Source organism: Macaca fascicularis, chromosome 16 (genome assembly GCF_037993035.2).
Source record: "Macaca fascicularis isolate 582-1 chromosome 16, T2T-MFA8v1.1".
Taxonomy (NCBI): Eukaryota; Metazoa; Chordata; class Mammalia; order Primates; family Cercopithecidae; genus Macaca; species Macaca fascicularis.
The window spans coordinates 39,087,040-39,108,792 of NC_088390.1; the positions used below are offsets into that span (position 1 = coordinate 39,087,040).

The 21,753-nt window shown below is 37.7% G+C and overlaps 1 protein-coding gene across 1 annotated transcript in view; it reads right to left on the reverse strand.

Annotated features, from left to right (window-relative positions):
* MYO1D (myosin ID) overlaps positions 1-21,753 on the reverse strand; it is a 377,798-nt gene that overhangs the window by 212,882 nt on the left and 143,163 nt on the right. Inside the window, exons 15-16 of the mRNA XM_005583409.4 lie at positions 12,174-12,340; positions 2,763-2,970 (exon numbers count right to left, since the gene is read on the reverse strand). Coding sequence (XP_005583466.1) covers positions 2,763-2,970; positions 12,174-12,340 — 375 coding nt within the window. The remainder of the gene's footprint in view (positions 1-2,762; positions 2,971-12,173; positions 12,341-21,753) is intronic.

Consider the following 21,753-nt stretch of genomic DNA (forward strand, 5'->3'; position numbering starts at 1 on the left):
CTAATAGTCACAACAGGCAATTGCCATAAACCAGGACTGTCCTAAGCAAACTGAGAGGTATGGCCACCCTGGTTCAGAGCCTAACTCTGAGCTCGAATCAATCTCTTGAACAGGTAGAAAGAAAAAAGACATAGTAACAGATCTGGGGGCGGGGGCAAAAACCCCTAAAAACAAGCCTACAGGTAAGTACTTAAGATCCAAGGGAAAGGATTCCAGGACTTGAAGACAGGGAAGAACAGATACTTGAAAATAATTTACTATGGCAGAAAACAGAGATCCAACATGAAAATTTACAAGCATTCTTGAGAAATAAAACAGAACTCAATGAAAGCAACATTAAAAAAAATTAATAGATGGAAAATGTTTTGGGATGAAACAGAATTTAGTATTCCAGTCCAAATGTTTTCCTGAGTTCTAGGCAAAATAAATAAAAAGAAACCAACACTTAGAAACATCTTGGCAACTGGAAGAAAAAACTCATTATTTATACATGATATAATTATTTACCTAGGAAAGCCAACAGAATCAACAAATATAAATCAAGAAAGGTTTAATTCTAGATTTAGATAAAGCAACATACATCAATATTATTTCTCTGTACTAACATTGCCATGTAGAAAATATAATTTAAAAATTCACATCAGCAACAAAAATAATAAAGTATCTAGGAATTAACCACGAATTCATAGGGCCTAAGTCTAAAGTTTAACAAAGATGATTTAAGTAAATCTATATTACACTCTTAATAGATGATTTAATATTGTAGAAATGTTAATCATTTCAAATTAATCTATATTCAGTTCAATCCTAATAAAAATTATTGAATTTAATAAACTTATGCACATTAAAATGTATACTGCAGAATAAAGGTCTATGTATCGGTTAATCAACCTTAATAAAGAAATAGAAAAGATAAACTCTAATACACTAATATATATTATAATAAAAGCTGTGTTGCATTAGTGCAAAAACAGGCAAATAGAAAAATGGAACAGAATAGAGTACACAGAGATGGGTGTGTGTGTGTGTGTGTGTGTGTGTGTGTAATAGTGTGAATAAAACTATTTCCTATCTACATACAGGAACTTAATATATAATAAAAGTGGCACTGCAAATCAATGGGAAAAGGACAGATTGCTTAGTAGACGATATTGAGAAAACTTTCTCACCATATGGAGAAAAATAAAATTAGTTTCCTATATAAAACCACGTATGTAGGTGGATTCTAAATGAATTAAAGACCTAAATGTGAAAGGTAAAACCGTACAGTTCATAGAAGAAAATACAGAATATCTTTGTGACTGAGAGTCATGAAAAGCCTTCTTAAAGAAAATTCCAAATCACAAACTATAAGGCAAAATATTGAAGAATTTGATTATGTCAAAATTAAGAATTTGGTCCAACAAAGCATCTTATGGATAAAGTTCATCAGAATGCTTACAGAATAGGAGAATATATAACGTCCAAAGTAAATAAGAGGTTAATGTTTGGAATATTGAAGGCATTTCTGCTAATCAACAAGAAAGTACCAGCTCAAGTAGAAAAATAGACAAAGAATATGAACACACAGTTTACAGGAAAATGCAGCAAGCAAAGAAGCCTTTAATGAGATAATCAAACTCAAAGGTAATCAGAGAAATACAAGGTAAAACAACAATGAGATACCATTCTATCTATTAATCTGACAAAATGTAGGTAGCTGGAAGATAGTGGTAGGGATATGGCACGCAGTAACCCTCATATACATACAGCTGTTGGTGGTGCAAACTGGCTCATGCGTGACAACTTGGCACTATTTATATCAATTAGGTATACACATGCCCTATGACCCAGCAACTTTTCTCCTAGGTATATATCCCAAGGACATCCTCACAGAGGTACATGATTTTTCATATAGCTCTACAATTTTTTGCATTAAAATAGTTCATATGGAAGATATGGGAAAGGCTATGGGGGATAAAAAGACATACATGAATGAGTGAATGAAATGAGAAGGGGCCTTGCACAGATCAATGATGACAGGTACAGTACCATCAACTAACAAGCATTGAGTCAACACTGCGGACAAGTGGTGGTGAGCGGGTAATGATAGGTGAAGGAGGCAATTTCAAAACATGTTGGCAACATTTTTTAATTACAAGGTTTAGAAGTCCTTTACGTGACTAGGCTTGGTGGCTCATTCCTGTAATCCCAGCACTTTGGGAGGCTGAGGAGCACAGATCACGAGGTCACGAGTTTGAGACCAGCCTGACCAATGTGGTGAAACCCCATCTCTACTAAAAATATGAAAATTAGCTGGGTGTGGGGGTGTGCGTCTGTAATCCCAGCTACTTGGGAGGCTGAGGCAGGAGAATCGCTTGAACCCTGGAGGTGGAGGTTGTAGTAAGCCAAGAATGTGCCACGGCACTCCAGCCTAGGCGAGACGAGTGAGACTCCGTCTCGAGAGAAAAAAAAAAAAGTCCTTTACACATTTAAGCTGAAGGAAAAAACATGGTTAAGGGTAAAAGACAGAAAAACTGGTTCAGACATCTCTCCAAGTTTAAAGACAAAATGTCTTCAGAGTTTTGAAGATAAAATAATTTTGAACTTGGGCAACCAAGTAAGTTTTCCATGTGTGAAGGCAACAGAAAACATTTCAAGATATGCATAGACACAAAACAACATACCATCCAGGAATATTTCTTGAATTAAACAAAATATGCAACAAATTTTTAAGAACATAAAAGCAAAATCTTATCCTTATATAGAAAATATAAAATTACCTTTTGTAGAAAGAGAACAATCCTTATGAGCATCTGGGCACGGAGTTCTTCCAAGGTAAACAACGTTCGGGGTGTTCGAATGAAAATTTTGGTCTTCCCATAAGCTACATCATCCTGAAAACCACACCGTTCAATCAGTTTCTTGACAGCCCCTTTATCTGAAGGAAGGTCATGGTTGGGCCAGGTGAATTCAGAGATCATCTTATACCTGGATGAAAAAAAGAAATAGGGTTAAGGGAGAAAACCATATGGTCATCTCAACAGAAAACTATTGAATAAAATTCAAGACACCTCGTAAAAAACCAAGCCAAATCTTAGCAAACTATCAATAGAATTTCATTAGCCTCATAAGGTATGCAAAAAAAGGCTTCAGTAAAATAAAACACTTTAAGATAACTCTTACTAAACTAGGTATAGAAGGGACTTCCTCAAACTCATAAAGTCTATTTGCCAAAATCCTACAGCAAATATTGTTCATAAAGGGGTAACCTCAGAAGCATTCTTTTTACAAACAGCTACAAGAGAAGGGTGGCTCTGTCATGGGTCCTGCTCAGCATTGCTCTGGAGGTCTAGTCAACATAGTGAGACCAAGAGATAATTGGTAAATGACTGAGGGAAAAACAAAATGGATACTACTTATGTATAATGTAACTTTCCTCAAAGGAAATCAAGCAGATCTCTAGATAAAAAAAAATTAAAAAAAAACTATTATAACTAAAAGAAAATTAAATAGCGGTGTTGCTGCACATAAGAGCAACACACAAAAATTAATTGCATTTCTACATACGAGCAGTCAACAGCTCCTTGCCATGTGGGCCTCTCATAAGGCAGCTCACCACATGGTGGTTTGCTTGAGTGTGAGTATGAACAAGACAGAAGTCACAGAGTCACAGTATTTTGTGGCCTAATCTCAAAAGTGACATCCTATCACTTTTGCCATATTCTACTTTGTCAGAAGCAAATCACTAGGTCTAGCCTACACTCACGGGAAGGGGATTACACAGGGCATGGATACCAGGAGGTAGAGGGCATCTTAGAAGGCTGCCTATCACAGAGTTTTTTCCACCATGCAAAGCTGTTTAATACATGTAGTCAAATTTAGCTTTTTTCTTATAGTACATCTAAATTTTAAGTCATTGTATGAAAGGCTTTCTTCACTTGGGTTACAGAGTAATGCATTTATGTTTTCTTCTAGTACTTGTATGTTTTCCTTTTTCACATTTAGATTTCTGATCATTTAGATGGTTTTTTGGTATATGGTGTGAGGTATGGATCTAATTTTATCTTTTAACAAATGGCTGTCTAGCCGTTCCAACACTATTAAAAAGTTCATCTTTCCCCCTCTGTGATTAACATGCTGCCTTTATCATATGTTCTTCAGTTTATTTCTGGACTTTCTGGTCTGTTTCATTGCCGTGTCTGTCCATCTGTGCATCACTACCACATGGTTTTAATTATAGAGGATACAAGTACATTTTAATGTTTTTTCCTAATTCTTTTCTTTTTTAAAGGTCTTTCTAGTTATTCTGGCACACATATTTTTCCATATGAACTTCAGAATCAAGTTTTATAGTTCCAGGCAAAAAATCCAGAATCCAGTGAACAAACAATTTTTAAAGACCCAAACCACCCTTGATAGTTTTATTGGGTTGAAACATTAAATACATTATTATTATTATTATTATTACTATTATTATTATTTTGACACAGAGTCTCACTCTATTGCCCAGGCTGGAGTGCAGTGGTGCGATCTCAGCTCACTGCAACCTCCGCCTCCCAGTCCAAGCGATTCTCCTGCCTCAGCCTCCTGAATAGCTGGGATTACAGGCACCTACCATGCCCAGCTAATTTTTGTGTTAACGGTAGAGATGGGGTTTTACCATGTTGGCCAGGCTGGTCTTGAACTCCTGATCTCAAGTGATCTGCCCGCCTTGGCCTCTCAAAATGCTGGGATTATAGGCAAGAGCCACTGCACTCAGAGAATCTATTAATTTTATATGGTGTTCAGTTGTCCTATCCAAGAACAAGAGATGTCTTCCCACTTGATCTACTCTGCTTTGTGCCTTACATGAATCTTTAAAGTTTTCTCATAGGCCTTTTCTTTCTTTCTTCTTTTTTTTTAATAATTATTTTATTTTTTAAGTTCTGAAGTACATGTGCAGAATGTGCAGGTTTGTTACACAGGCAAATGTGTGCCATGGTGGTTTGCTGTACAAATCAGACCATTACCTAGGTATTAAGTCCAGCATCCATTAGCTATTCTTCCTGATGATCTCTATTCTCCCACCCCAACCCCAACAGGCCCCAGTGTGTGTTATTCACCCCCATATGGCCATGTGTTCTCATTGTTCAGTTCCCACTTATAAGTGAGAACATGTGGGGTCTGGTTTTCTGTTCCTGTGTTAGTTTGCTGAGGATAGTGGCTTCCAGCTCCATCCATGTCCCTGAAAAGGGTATTAACCTCTTTCCTTTTTACGGCTGCATAGTATTCCATGGTGTGTGTGTACCACATTTTCTTTATCTAGTCTATCATTGATGGGCATTTGGGTTGACTCCATGTTTTCACTATTTTGAATAGTGCTGCAATGAACATACCTGTGCACATATCCACAAAAACAAGCAATGGGGAAAGGATTCTCTATTTAATAAATGATGCTGGGAGAACTGGCTAGCCATATGCAGAAAACTGAAATTGGATCCCTTCCTTACACTTTATATAAAAACTAACTCAAGATGGATTAAAGACTTAAATGTAAAACCCTAAACTATAAAAACCGTAGAAGAAAATCTAGGCAATACCATCAAGGATATAGGCATGGGCAAAGACTTTATGATGAAATCACCAAAAGCAATTGCAAAAAAAGCAAAAATGACAAATTAAAGAGCTTCTCCACAGCAAATGAAATTATCATCAGAGTGAACAGACAACTTACAGAATGGGAGAAAATTTTTGCAATCTATCCATCTGACAAAGGACTAATATCCAGAATCTAAAAGGAAATTAAGCAAATGTATGTACAAGAAAAAAATCAATCCCATTAAACAGTAGGCAAAGGATATAAACAGACACTTCTCGAAAAAAGACATACATGCGGCCAACATATAAAAAACATCTCAACATCACTGATCATTAGAGAAATGCAAATCAAAACCACAATGAGATACCATCTCACACCAGTCAGAATGGTGATTAGTAAAAAGTCAAGAAACAACAAATGCTGGCAAGGTTGCAGAGAAATAGGAACGCTTTTATACTATTGGTGGGAATGTAAATTAGTTCAACTACTGTGGAAGACAGTCAATTCCTCAAAGATTTAGAACCGGAAATACCATTTGACCCAGCAATCCCATTACTGGGTATATACCTAAAGGAATATAAATCATTCATAGGGCTTTTCATATTTCTTGTTAAAATAGTAGATATGTAGGCAGCATCTGTTAATTACTCCCTAATTACAGTAAATTACTTCCTTCTTCTTGACATATCTCTTTTCTTAGATTCCATGACAGCATGCTCTCCTTCTGCCTCTCTGGATATTTCTTGTCAATCTGATTTTCTGTCTACTTCGGCTACTATTATATCCCCAAATGCAGGCGTGTCCCAAGGCTAAGATCAGGACTTCTCTCTATGTATCCTCTCCCCACATTACCTCATCTAGTCCACTTACTTTTAATAAAACATTCCAAATATAAAAACAAAAATATATATTTTATAGGTATAAAAAATATAAAAATATACTTTCAATTTGTGTATCATCCCTAGTCTAGCGCTCAGTTATGAGCTTCAGATTTATATATCCAAAGTCTACACAGGTCTTGAAGGCATCTTAATTATTCTTTCAGTCTTTTCCTACCTCAATCTATCCAGTTACTAAAGCCAGGATCCTGAGAATACTTTTATTCTTTCCCTCTCTATCATGATTTCTAATCCATCATTAAGTTCTATTGATTCTACCCCCAAAATATATTTAAAATTTTACAGTTCTCCTCATCCTTACTGCTTCAATTCAAAGGCAAGCCACCTTCTAGTTTACAACAGACTCCTAAATTGTTTTCCGTTTCCTTTCCAATCCATTCTGCATACATCGGTCAGAGTAGTTTTCTAAAAAGCTTGAAATCATTTTTGTCTTTGGCTGCTTTCCTTCCTCACTATCCTTCAATCATGTTGACTTCTTTGGGGTTCTGTAATACGGTTGCCTCCTTCCTGCTTCAGAGTCTTTGCACATGCTGTTCCCACTGCCTGGAATACATTTTACCAATGTATTCCAGGTCATACCAATACATAGCTAACCACTAGTCCTTGAAAGTCTGGCTCCTTCTCATCCTTTAGTCTTTTCTTGATCTTTGTATATCAACAAACCCCCTACCCCCAATATTCTCTCTAAGGCTACTAGTTTTATTTATTCTTTTCTCACATCATTTATCACAGCTTGTAATCATACTGATTTGTGGGTTTATCTGCTTAATGTCAGTCTCCCTCCTTAGTCTGTGGCTACTATGAAGGCAGGGACTTTGTTTTGTTCCCTAACTATATACCATGTGCCTATCACGTTGCCTGCTATACTATGAGGCAATAGATATTTGCAGAATGAATGAAAGGAAATCATTTAAAGCTTACTCACTTGCTAGATGGGGGCAGAGATCAAAGCCCAATGAAAAAGTTCTAATATAAAGACAGAGGTAATACCAAACAATGTCACATGAAAAAACGCGAAATCAGAAACCTCTCAAATTCGTTACCAAACTATAGTAGGGGTCTACATCTGGGTCATCATATGGGTAGTGCTGGTGTGTGTTTGTTTCAGGCACGCTGCAGAAACTGGATTGCTATCCTACAGCCCCACTGCTCAGCTCCCATGGCAGGGGAGAGGCACTCTGCCTTCCTTCTTGCCGGCAAAGTGCATGACCCTGGTTCTCTGGCAAACCAGCAATCTGAACTTGCTAATTAAAAAGTTGAACTCATCTGCTTTCTGACAGTGAGTTTTACCTCCCTAAAGGACTAACTTTTAAGGTTATCAGCATGTTTTAAATCCTTCTCTCTTTTCTCAGTAAAATAAATGAAAGTGACGAAAAGTCACAAGCAAAAATTTAGGTTCAAACCTAAACTACTTGCAAAAATCTGCAAAATCTAACAGGAAAAATTCACTGTAGAAAATATTACCTTTTCTCTCATCGTCACTGGATGAGCCACATAAAATGGGGATAATGTATATTCCTCACGTGGTTGTCAGTTTCAGTGACTTACTACATGTGAAACATTTAAAACAGTATCTAGTACATCCAGTAAACATTTCAAAATATTCACAACTATTATTATAACTCACTTGAAAATTTCAACACATAATTTTTCCTGTCTAGTTAATCACAGTCTATATCCTTTCCATAAACAGGACAAAATCTTTAATTATCTCTACTTCTCACTCCCATTTTAATTTTAGTTCCAGATTATTACTAAAGACTACTTTCCCACCTTTACAATCACAACTTGTTTAGATTTAACAAAAAGTTTTACAGATTTCTTTGCTCAATGTTGCTTTTTTGCATATATCCTGCCACATGTTTCCTTTCTGCATTCATCTTTCTTTTTGCTGAAGTACACCCTCTAGGACATTTTTCAGAGGGTCTATGAATAATAAACTTTCTCAAACTAGGTATGCCAGAAAATGCTATTTATTTTAATCACACTCTTGAATGGTATTTTGACACAGAATACAATTCTAGACATGAAGGCCCTTTCCCTGCACTGTGAAAGCATTTTGCTCCTTCGTCTATTTGATCAAATGTTCACGAGCCAGATGTCAGCGTGATTCTCTCCCCCCATAGGCAGTTTGTCTTTTTCTCTTGGGAGCTATAAATATTTTTCTTTAACATTCTAAAAGTGAACAAATGTATTTTTAAGTTTTAAAAAAATTCTTATGCTTGACAATCAGTATATCCTTTTAATCTGAAGATTCATCTTTTTTCAGTTCAGGCAAATCCCTGGCCACTGTTTGAATAGGGCCTCTCCCCTATTCTTGGTGTTCTTTCCTCTAGTCCTTCCGTTACATGGGTTTTGCTGCTCCTGGATCAACTTTACATGTGGCTAGACCTTTCTTGAATACTTCCCATCTTTTTTTTCTTTGTGATGAGATCCGGAACAAGACTTCAGCTTGATCCTCTGGCCCACTAATTCACTTTTCTAAAAAGTTTAGTTTTTAAAAAAAATTTAAAAATTGTGATCAACTTTACATGTACTAAAATACACACACTGAAGTATATAATTCAGTAAGTTTTGACGAATGTGTATACTCATGAAACCGACACCCCAGTCAAGATATATCATCTCAGAGAGTTCCCCCATTCTGCTTTCCAGTCTGCAGACAGAGGTCATACCAATACATAGCTAACCACTATTCTGATTTCTATCACCAAAAATTAGTTTTGCCTGCTCTTGAACTTCATGTAAAGGGCAGGATAAAGTTGCTACACTTTTCTTCTTAAAATGTCATCTTCTGGCTGGGCATGGTGGCTCATGCCCATAATCCCAGCACTTTGGGAGGCTGAGGCGGTTGAATCATCTGAGGTCAGGAGGTTGAGACCAGCCTTGCCAACATGGTGAAACTCTGTCTCTATTAAAAATGAAAAAAAATTAGCTGGGCTTGGTGACGTGCCCCTGTAATCCCAGCTACTTGGGAGGCTGAGGTGGGAGAATTGTTTGAACCTGGGAGGTGGAGCTGCAGTGAGGTAAGATGGTGCCACTGCACTCCAGCCTAGGTGACACAGCAAGACCCTATCAAAAAAAAAAAAAAAAAAAAAAAAGCCATCTTCTCTTAGCTTCTGTGACATAATCCTCTTCTGGTTTTTCTTGTACCTCATTGGTTGCTGCTTCTCTTATCTTTGCTGGTTCTTTCATGCCAGACCACAAATATAAACATTGTCATGGACCTCCTTCTCTTCACTATACAGTCCCAAGACTTTCTATGTAATCTATGTTACCAGTGACTCCAAAATCTCTTATCTGCAGCCTAAACTTCTTTCCAGAACTCCAGGTATGAAAGTTTAATGGCTTAAAATTTCTGCCTAGATATTTAGTAGGATTTCAAAGTGAACGTAGGCTGGGTGTGGTGGCTCACGCCTGTAATCCCAGCACTTTGGGAGGCCGAGGCGGGAGGATCACGAGGTTGGGAGATTGAGACCATCCTGGCTAACACAGTGAAACTCCGTCTCTACTAAAAATACAAAAAAATTAGCCGGGCATGGTGGCTGGCGCCTGTAGTCCCAGCTACTTGGGAGGCTGAGGCAGGAGAATGGTGTGAACCCGGGAGGCGGAGCTTGCAGTGAGCCGAGATCGCACCACTGCACTCCAGCCTGGGTGACAGAGCGAGACTTCGTCTCAAAAAAAAAAAAAAAAAAAAAAAGTGAACATAGAGATGTTTCAAAGTTAACACAGTCAAGAGAATAATCTTGATTCCATCGTTACTCCTGTTCCATATCCTCTTCCTCAAAATTATTTTACCCAATTTTATCTCAGCAAATGGTACTGCGCTTACCTAGATGCTCAAGCCAAAATCTAATTTTCATCCTTCATTCCTCTTTATTCCTGTTTCATCATATCCAATCCATGAGCTAGTCTTGTCAACTTTATCCCTCAAACATATCCCAAATCTGTCCAATGCTCTTGTATCTACAATAGTCCCTTACTGAAGGCACTATCATCAAGCCCTGTCTCCCGGACTCCTGCAATAGCATCCCTAAACGTCTCCTTGCCTTCCTTTTTTTTTTTTTTTTTGAGATGGAGTCTCGCTCTGTCTCCCAGGCTGGAGTGCGGTGGCATCTCGGCTCACTGCAAGCTCCGCCTCCCAGGTTCACGCCATTCTCCTGCCTCAGCCTCCTGAGTAGGTGGGACTACAGGCGCCCACAACCACGCCCGGCTAATTCTTTGTATTTTTAGTAGAGACAGGGTTTCACTGTGTTAGCCTGGATGGTCTAGATCTCCTGACCTCGCGATCTGCCCGCCTCGGCCTCCCAAAGTGCTGGGATTACAGACGTGAGCCACCGCGCCCGGCCAACATCTCCTTGCCTTCTATTCACACAGCAGCCACAGTGATTCCTTTAAGCCATTCATAAGGTTGTGTAACTCCATGCTTAAAATCCACCAATGGCTTTCTTTCTTTTTTAAATCACACCTAACCAAAACCTAAACAGTTTAGTCTGATTACAAAGTTCGACATGATTTGGCTCTTGTCCATCTCTCTGATCTCATCTCACACAACTGTCCTGTCAGTGTCCTCCAACCAGTGGACTACGTTTGGCATCTAAAATGCCTCACTTACTACTGCAATAGAGCCTTTTCCTTGGCTATTCCCTCTGTCCCACCTTCTCTTTGCTCTGATCTTTGCATGGCTGGCTGCTTCCCATCATTGTCAGCTCCTTAGAGACTCTTTTGACCCACTAATCTAAAGTACTTGAATTTTCCGCATTTTTCTGGTTTATATTTTGTGTATATATTTATTCGTTTTTTGGGAGAAATCTACAGTTGAGATTATAGAAAATGTTCAATAAATGTTTTAAAACAAATAGATAGAATTTAAAGCATTCTTGTGATTCCAAGTTATCAATTATCATTATCATTTTTTTTATATGACATGGTATCATTAAGCAACATTATCAACAATAAATTAACAATAGCAACAATATATTATACTTATTGAGTGATTACTATATGGAGGTACTACTACTCCAAGTGCTTTGTATATATTTTCTTATTTAACCCTCTAGCTTCAAGGTAGTTGTTATTATTATCCCCATTTTACACATGAAGAAACAGGCATGAAAAGGGTATATAATTTGTCCAAGGTCACACAACTGAAAAATGACAGAGCCAGGACTCAAACCAAGCAGAATGATTTCAGGCCCTCCATGCTTAACTCCTTAATATTTTATTATTATGATAATTACCAACACTAGTAATGATAGGCAGCGTTGATTAAATAGCTATGATGTACTAGGAATCTAGGCTTTTTACTTAGGTTAATTTCTCATAACACTCCATGAAATGTTATTTTACTTATTTTACAGATGCAAAAACAGGGTCAAAGCAGTTAAAATTTCTGGCCCATGCTCAAGCAGCAAGTAAGTGGCACAATAAGAATTCCACCCACAATGTGACTTCAGATCAGTGTTCTTTCTGCTATGCTACGATGCCCGCATTTCTTCCCCAAAGGCTGAAACTTTTTCATGCTCCATAAACCATGAACTCAGGGACTCATGTTGAAACTGGGAAAGTCTTTCATATTTGTAATTTCCTCAGCTCTTTTGCTCACCGAACAAATACTTATAGATTGCCTAATATGTGCTGACTGATGCACTGTTGTATGGGGAGGACTCCGTTATTCTCAGTGAACTAGGCCTCTCTGATGAGTCTATTCTCACCTGTGAAGAAACTTCTCATATGTCTGGCGGAAGGCAAATCCTGCCCGACGCACTCTCACATTTTCCAGTAGTCCAAGATATTCTACTTGGTGCCGGCAGCGTTCATCATCAAATATCTGTGGAGATTTCTTGTCATTGGGTTTGATGCAACGAACGTAATATGGTTCCTAAAGAAACAAATCAGCAAATGGTAAATTTCACTGGAGAAAATTCTCCAACTAGGGACACTAACATGTAATTAGTGTTAATTGTGTCAAGTTAAGCTCAGTGCCTCTAATTTCTCAGGCATACACTTATGAATAAAGTAGTTATTCTTCCTTTCTCCTTCAATTCAAGGTTAGAAGTTCTCATGCATTCAGCTAAATGTTTGTTTAATTTTGTTTTAGGCTTTATTAGGAATAGTAGAAAAGGGATAAAACTAGGAAGTAAATAACAGAGATGTAAAGATCGAGTTTCTGTGTGTTTATGAAAACAAGGTTAAAGCAGCTGAAGGAGTAATTCAATAGAAAAAGGCAGCAGCTAACGATGAAAATGGATGGAGAATGTAAAAAGACATTCGTTGTTAATGTTAATATTATGTTAAGGAATGATAGGCACAGCTCTGGTATATAGTAAGTGCTCCTTAAGTGTCAGCCATCAGTATTAATATTATTGCATTAGTTTGTACTTTGGAAAAGAGATTAAACTTCATGGGTAAGTAGAGAAGTTCCAAAACCACCTATCGGCACCAGTGATTCTATGAAGGAGCTCAGCTAGCAATCCTTCCCTCTGTGCCAATGAAGCTTTATACCACATATTAGATCATAACCCCTTTTAAATATAAAACCATGCTTGGCATAGATCCTGGTACACTGAAGATAATGAATAAATTATCACTGGATGAATCAATTAGGTCAAATGTATCCTATAAGTGTAAAGAATTTCTTTTTCTTCTCTGAATCTGTTATCTATCAGACACACAGATGCACTTTAAAATACAGAATCCTCTGTAGTTAAATTAGGCAGTTTTGAGCTCTGCTGAGGGCTAGAAGTAGAAAGGGGTAGTAAATAATTTAAGCAGGAGAGATTTGAAGGATGTAAATTTACTTGCATTTTGAACAGAATAACAGTTTCCAATACCTAAAAAAAGAAACTCCGATAGTACATTTATCATGCTGTCCCACATGATGAAAGGTAATGCCATTTTTTGCCTTTTTCTAGGCCCTGCTGCTTTAGTTTCCTATTGCTGCTGTAGCAGATTATCATAAATATAGTGGATTAAAACAACACAGTTTTATTATCTCACATTTCTGGAAGTCAGAAGTCTGAAATAGGTTTAACTGAGCCAAAAGTCAATGTGTCAGCAGGGTTGGTGTTTTTGGGAGATCCAGAAGAAAACCCATTTTCTTCTATTTTCCAGCTTCTGGAGGCTGCCCACATTCCTTGGCTGGTAGCCCCCTTCAATCTTCAAAGTCAGCAATGGCCAGTTGAGTCTTTTATAGATGTCACCTCCTTGTTCTGACTTTTCTGCTTCCCTCCTTCTCACTGAAGGACTCATGATAGCACTGGGGCCACTTGGGTAATGGAGGATAAGCTGCTATCTTCAGGCCCATTTATTAGCAGCCTTATCTCCATCTGCAACCTTAATTCCACCTTGCTACAGCACGTATCATGTTCGTAGGTTCTGAGGATTAGGATGTGGACATCTGGGATGACTATGGTATAGTAATAATAACAATAAAAAATATTATCTATCTAGCCTTTGTTCCTGGTTTCTGGCATACAGCTTCAAAAACTTGTGAAATTTATTCAGTGATAGGAGTGTCGTAGTTATGCTAATGAGGTGACTCATAGCTGGGCCTCTAGATAGCTTCAGGATGGGAGCTGGTCACCAGAAAACTCCTTCATGTGCTGGAACTTACAGTTGCCTGACCTCTGGGCAGGTTAGGGGGACTAAAGATTAAGCTTAATCACGTGATCAAAGATGTAGTCAATCATGCCTTTGTGATGAAACACTGATAAAACAAAAAATAACAAAACCTCAGGAGGCTGAGTCTCAGAAGAGCTTCTTGGTTGGTGAACACATGAATGTACTCAAAGAGGGGAGCATCCTGATTCCAGGGGGACAGAGGTCCTGTGCTTGGACCCAAGTTCTGTGAATCATTCTAGTGAATTATCAAACCTGAAGAGGGGGGTCAAGGGAATCCTCAAATTTGTACCCAAGTCATATATAAGGGCAGGTGTTCTGTGGACCTCACTTGCAGCTGGTGTCTGAAGTAAAGGAGAGTCTTGTTGGGGACCCTGTCCTTTAATTTTTCAGATTAATGCTAACTCTGGGTAGTTAGTGTCAGAATTGAATTGAATTGTAGCACACTTAGCTGATGTCAGAGTTGCTGTTGCAATGCAGAGGCCATTATTCTGTCTAGTACACCTGCCCCTTTTCATCTTGTCATCTGTAGCAGAACAAAAAACATGACCTCAATATCTTGCACCACCTCCCAGTAAGAGGTGGAGTCTCTACACCACTTCTTGAATCTGGCTTGGCCTGTGACATGCTTTAACCAGTAGAATGCAGCAGAAGCAACACTGGGTTACTTCTAGAAACCCATCCTTGAGAGGTTCTGCCCTCTTGGACCACTTCTACCACATGAAGAAACCCAGGATTAAAGACTACATGACATAAGATGCCCAGGCATCCAGGCACACGATTTGAGTGAGCTCATCTTAGCCTATCTAGCCCCAGCTGACTGCAACTGCTTGGTGAGCCCAGCAGAACTGCCCAGTCAACCCCTGAATCATGACGAAGAACCATTATTTTAAGCACTATATTTTAGAGTGATTTGTTATGGATTAATAGATAACTTACACTTCTTCCCTATTTTGGAATACCAACCCATTCATTAGATACTAAATTTTGGTATATTTAAGCTGAGGATCAATATTTTATTATAAAGCACAAGCAGAATCCTACTTTAAAAAATAGTGATGGGTGATCAATTGTTCATTAAATTTGTACTGATTTTCAAGTGGAACATCTATATTGGGGGAAAAACTGTAGCTCACTTTAAAAAATGGCTCATAGTTAAGTGTTTTAAAAAACTTAATAGGATGGGGAAGTCGGGAGGAGGCACTGTTTACTTAAGGATTTTCTATTAGTTTGCTGGAATAGAGTGTCTTTACTTCTTGGTGAATTAACCAAGAAAAGTGGCACTGAGCACAGTAAATGCCAAAATGCTTCCAGATTTATCTGCATGTTTGGTACTAGTGTAACAGAATAAGCATTGTACAAAATCAGAACACTTGAGTCTTGGCTGTAAATTCTCTCTGGAATTAATTAGCTAATTTATGAAATGAAGATACTAGGGCTTTCTTTGAGTAATGACAGACTAGGTAATTTAAACTGACACCCATGCTGAGGGTTAACTAGAATAGCTAAACAAAATAAACAGAACGTTTGCTTGAAGACATGGGAGATCTAACAAGACAGTGGAGAATTTACTGGGTCAGAATCCAGGAGAGGAAGAAAACCGTGGAGGAGAACCCAGATTTGAGGCTGCCTTTTTTTCCTGGGGAAATTTGCCACTTCCAGAGAAGGTAGATGGGATCTGAGTAGTGATGGGATCATCAGCAACTTCATGGGCCTAGTGGGACAAAGATTAGCGAATAAAGCCTGAAAAGGAGGGGACATAGGTAAACCCCTCTTACTTTGGGTTAGGATCCCACCAACAGGAATAAGGATGAATTAGAAGGAGGCAGTCCTTTACAGGGACCATAATTCAGCTTTGAATCACCTGAGTCCTTGAAATTGGAATAGCTGATTTGGAATAGTATTGTTCTTAGGTAACTAAAAGAAGCAAAATTAACTCTTCCCTGAAGAAAAAAATCACATGAACTTGGGCCTCCAATTATTTCTACAGATTATTTTGCAAATATAATATTTGGAACAAAATAAAAAGTAACCAGACATATAAGTAGCCAAGTAAATTGGAATTAGAAACAGCAAAACAAAATAAAAAATAAACAGACCTGCAGGTATCCAGACACCGGAGTTATCAGATAGAGATATTAAAATAACTATGCTTACCATATTCAAGGTGACAAAAGACAATAATGAGAATTTTGTATAGAACCAGAAACTATGAAAAAGAACCAAGCCAAATGGAAACCTAGAACTGAAAAATATAATAAAGGAAATTAAGAACTCAGTGGATCAGTAGAAGGGTGGATTAGAAGTGGGTGAAGAAGGCCAGGCGTGGTGGCTCATGCCTGTAATCCCAGCCTTTTAGGAGGCCAAGGCAGGTGGATTACTTGAGGTTAGGAGTTTGAGACCAGCCTGGTCAAGATGGTGAAACCCCATCTCTAGTAAAAATACAAAACATTAGCTGGGCATGGTGGCGTGCTCCTGTAATTCCAGTTTACTCAGGATGTTGAGGTAGGAGAATGTCTTGAACCTGGGAGGCAGAGGTTGCAGTGAGCTGAGATCGTACCACTGCACTCCAGCCGGGGCAACAGAGTGAGACTCCATCTTGAAGGAAAAAAAAAAAAAAGAAATAGGTAAAGGAAAACAAATGAATGTATCAGAAGTTAGGTGAGAATAAATTTTCTGGAATGAAGCATGGATAGACAAAAAGATGGAAAACAAAGATGGGAGGCTAAGAGGTATAGAAGATACAGTGAGATGGAGTTCTAAAGGAGAGGAGACAGAAGGGACAGAAGAAATATTTGAAAAGAACTTGCTAAAACTGATTTAAAAAGTTGAGCTACAAATTGAAGAGATTCTACAAACTACAGCATATTTTAAAAAAAATCTACACCTAAGCACATCATAGTGAAACTTCTGAAAATCGAAGCAGCCAGAGGAAAAAAAAAGATTACCTTAAGGAGCAACAAAAAGACTGAGAACTAACTTCTCATAAGAAACTATGAAATCCAGAAGACAAAGGAACATTATCTTTGAAGTGCCAAAAGACACTGTTAACGGAGAATTTTACACTGAGGAAAAATATTCTTCAAGAATGAAAACCATACAGAAATATTTTTTGGTAAACAAAAACTACATTTGTCGCCCTCAGATTTCAAATACAATAGAGTGAGGTTAAGGCAGAAGAAAATGATCCCAGATGGAAGGTCAACAATATAGGGGCTGGGTGCAGTGGCTCACGCCTATAATCCCAGCACTCTGGGAGGCCAAGGTGGGTAGATAAGTTGAGGTCAGGGGTTTGAGACCAGCCTGGCCAACATGGTAAAACCCCATTTCTACCAAAAAATACAAAAATTAACCAGGTGTGGTGGTGTGCACCTGTAATCCCGCTACTTGGAAGGCTGAGGCATGAGAATTGCTTGAACCCAGGAGGTGGAGGTTGCAGTGAGCTGAGATCATGCCAATGCACTCAAGTCTGGGTGACAGAGTGAGACCCCATCTCAAAAAAAAAAAAAAAAAAAAAAAGAAAGAAAGAAAAAGAAAAAGAAAAAGAGTCATGCTTTTCATGAGTAACCTGGCAAAATAAAACCAAAAGATATTAAAAAAAATAGGAAGAGAAAAATAAATGACTGAATAAACAGATACAATAGATGTAAATTATAATCTAAATGGATATATCTATTTATATCTAAATATAAATCTATTTAGATATATCTATATCATCTAATATCTATAATATAGATATTAAACATATAGATAATAAAATTAGATATAGATAATATATAGATAATACAGATATACTATCTATATCTAATATAAATATATTTATTATATCTAAATAGATATAATAATGTCTTACTGGCTTTAAAAATGTATATGCATGTTATTTTGGTATATAATTAAAATACATGATCAAAATAGCATACAAGTTAGAAGGAAGGTAAATGGAATTAAATTGGCCTTGCATTTTCTAGGAAGGAGGTAAAAGTACCAAATAATATTAGATTTTTAAATTCAAGAATGATATTGCAATAAGTCAAGTAACCACTGTAACAGCATTTATGACGTAAATCCTCCAAAATAATACAGAGAATAAATGAAATGATAAAAAATAATTGTAACACCAGGGGAGGGGAAAGAGTACGTTCTTAGGTCTAACTAAACATTTTAACTCAAAACACTCATAGGGCTTATTTGGCACCAATCTCTTCAAAAGGCCAAGAACACGGTTTGCTAGCAGGTAGCATCAGTGTCCTTGGGGCAGTCCACACAGCAATCAACTGACAGCTTAGGTGTAAGGAGATGAGATCCACATTGGGCAAGTGTGGGAGGTGACCTTGGCTTAAAAGCCTCATGCCCTACAGGACCAAATATCTCTTAGAACAGCTCAGAAGACATAGCTTCCAGGGTCCAGCAAAGGACAGACCTAATACAAGAGTCACTGAGCTCAGGTAAACCCAAAGTATATCATCCCCACCAGACACCATTCTCCCAAGACAGATGCAATTTACTGACAAGGATAATTTTCACCATAAGTGATGTTGTTAAGTGATATATGTCTTACTAGGTTGCCAGAGGAACAGAGCTAGAAATTTAACTGAGGTTAAGCTGTCAAGGAGAAGGAATAAAGCTTTGTTTACCTTTTTCCCACAAGAATCAATGTAAAAGAAATAAAAAAAGAAAAGAAAAGAAATACAGAAGAGTCAAATAGAAGCATTAACAAGATGGCTGATTTAAATGCAACACACATTATATTAAAAGTAAATGAACTAAATGATTTATTCAAAAGATAAAAATTGTCAGATTGGATTAAAAAAATCAAAGTTAACTATATGCTACTTATGAGAGACATACTTGAAACATAAGGATATAGAAAGATTGAAAGTAAAAGGATGAAAAAGATATACCATGCAAACTCTAGCCAAAAGAAAAGCTGGCATAGCTATATTATTCATGCAAAGCAGATTTCAAGGCAAAAAGCAATATGGAAATAGAGATGTTTCATAATGATAAATGACTCAAACACCAGGAAGATATAACAGTTCTAACTTGAATGAACCTAACAAATTCTCTAAATATTTACACAAAAAATCAAAGGTACAATGAGGACAAGTAGATAAATTCAGAATCAAGGTAGAGTTTAAAACATCTTTCAATGTTGACAAAACAAAGAAGTCAGGAAGAAAATAGAAAAGTTGAACAATATTATTAGCAAACTTGACCTAATGGACTTGTGTAGAATATTGAATGCAACTTTTTTTTTTTTTTGAGACAGAGTCTCGCACTGTTACCCAGGCTGGAGTGCAATGGCATGATTTTGGCTCACTGCAACCTCCGCCTCCCAGGTTCACATGATTTTCCTGCCTCAGCCTCCTGAATAGCTGGGATTACAGGTGCACACCACCATGCCCAGCTAATTTTTTGTATATTTAGTACAGACAGGGTTTCACTATGTTGGCCAGGCTGGTCTTGAACTCCTGACCTCATGATCCACCTGCCTCGGCCTCCCAAAATATTGGGATTACAGGCGTGAGCCACTGCGCCCGGCCGCAAATTTTTTAAAGACAAACAAAACATATACATAAAGCAAATTTAGCAAATTTCTAAAAATTGAAATCACACAATACATACACATAAAGCAAATTTAGCAAATGTCTAAACATTGAAATCACACAGAGTATGTCTTCTGATGAAATAAGACTAAGCTAGAAATCAAGAGCAAAAAGATGAGAAAATCCTGTGTGTTTGAAAATTAAGAAAAATACTTCTAAACAACTAACCCTTAGGTCAAAAAGGAAATTACAATGTGATTTGGAAAATATTTTGGACTGAATAATGTATAAAATCATGCGGGCAAGGCAATCTTAACATAAGGCATCATATGAGAAGTATTAATATAACTAACTTTACTAACCAGAAAACAGCTGAATGGAATATTACCAGTACTGAGTGACTATGCATAGGAAGTGGCAACATTGGATGAGACACTAACAACCAACTAAGAAATGGGGGGAAGCCCTTTCATCCTGTTTAGTAATATGAAAGTCTTTGGATAAGGAATCTAGTGGGAATACTTTCTCTATATTTAATCAGCATTCTGTCTCAATTTATAAATGCTGCCTCCTCTCTCATTTATAAATATCCAGACTGACTCAGCCTAAGGAATCCTAAATTTGGCAAATTCAGAGTGTCTTATAAAGGTTAAATTGCAAAAGTTAATAGTGATCTTATTCACTTGAACTTTTTCACCTGTCTCTCCCTATATACTTTATGGGAAAAAAATACCATTTGTGAAAGTACACCAATCAGTATATGGATTAACTGGAATATACTATCCAAATATACATCTATTTAACCTGCTTTGAACACTGCCAATAGTCATAGCAAATTTAATAATTTACTGACAATCCGTTTATAGTACCTTATCAGGAATTAACGCATAAAATTAACAGAACCCATTCTCTAGATTCAAAAGATTTATAATCTGGGTGGGGACACAAGTCGTGAACTGAAGACACTATGGATTCTGTGAAAGTGAGGAGCCAGGGACTTCTACTCCTGGTAATGGAGGATTAGATAATACTTATCAATCTTCCTGATGAAGTTACTTAAAAAAGGTGCTAGACAAAATATGGGGAAAAGGTTTTGGTAAGTGCATCACAGAGCTAATAAGATAGGGAGGAAAGACCTGGCCAAAATTAGAAAACTAAAATCAAGATGAGTGAGCCTACATCTCACGGTTGTGTTTTGTTTTAGCAGCTACTGTTGACATGGAAAAGGCAGTCATAAGGCTGAGCATAGCTTCTGACTCTCATGGGACTTCAGTACCAAAGTTAGAACCTGGAGTCTTGGATGAGGGAATGTAGTTTGGTCTGCAATCCTGAATAGCTAAACCTGGGAGATAAAGGTAAATGGACGACAGCCCAACACTGAGCTACTACAGGTCCTAAAATGGGATAAAGGTGATCCCAGACTGTGGAACTGATATAAACTTTCAGTTGTTCTATTTCCTTATGGGTGTCACTAATAAATAGCATATATCTGAATTCTTTTTCTTTAATCTGAATAGGCTTTTATCCATTTACATTCAATGTAATTATGAATATATTTAATTTGTTTCTACCAAATAAATATCCAGCTTTCCTATGTTCTTTTGTTTCTTCTTTTTTATGTTTTTTTTTTAGGGGGTGGCGGGGGGAGGATTCTTTGTTTTTATTCTGTGTTTTTTTTTTCCCCTTCTCTACTAGTTTGGAATTTATAACCTCTATTTTCTACTATTTTCAATGATTATGCTAGAAATTTTTCACGTTTTTTTTTTTTTTTTTTTTTGAGACGGAGTCTCGCTCTGTTGCCCAGGCTGGAGTGCAGTGGCCGGATCTCAGCTCACTGCAAGCTCCGCCTCCCGGGTTTACGCCATTCTCCTGCCTCAGCCTCCCGAGTAGCTGGGACTACAGGTGCCCGCCACCTCGCCCGGCTAGTTTTTTTGTATTTTTTAGTAGAGACGGGGTTTCACTGTGTTAGCCAGGATGGTCTCGATCTCCTGACCTCGTGATCCAGTCGCAGCCTCACAGGGAACCAGTGCCTGTGTTGTTGCCTGGAGCTGCCTGCCCTGCTGGAGCCGGTGTGCTTGGCTGTGTGCAGTGGCTGGACCTTATGCTCACTCACTCACACACCCCTTGC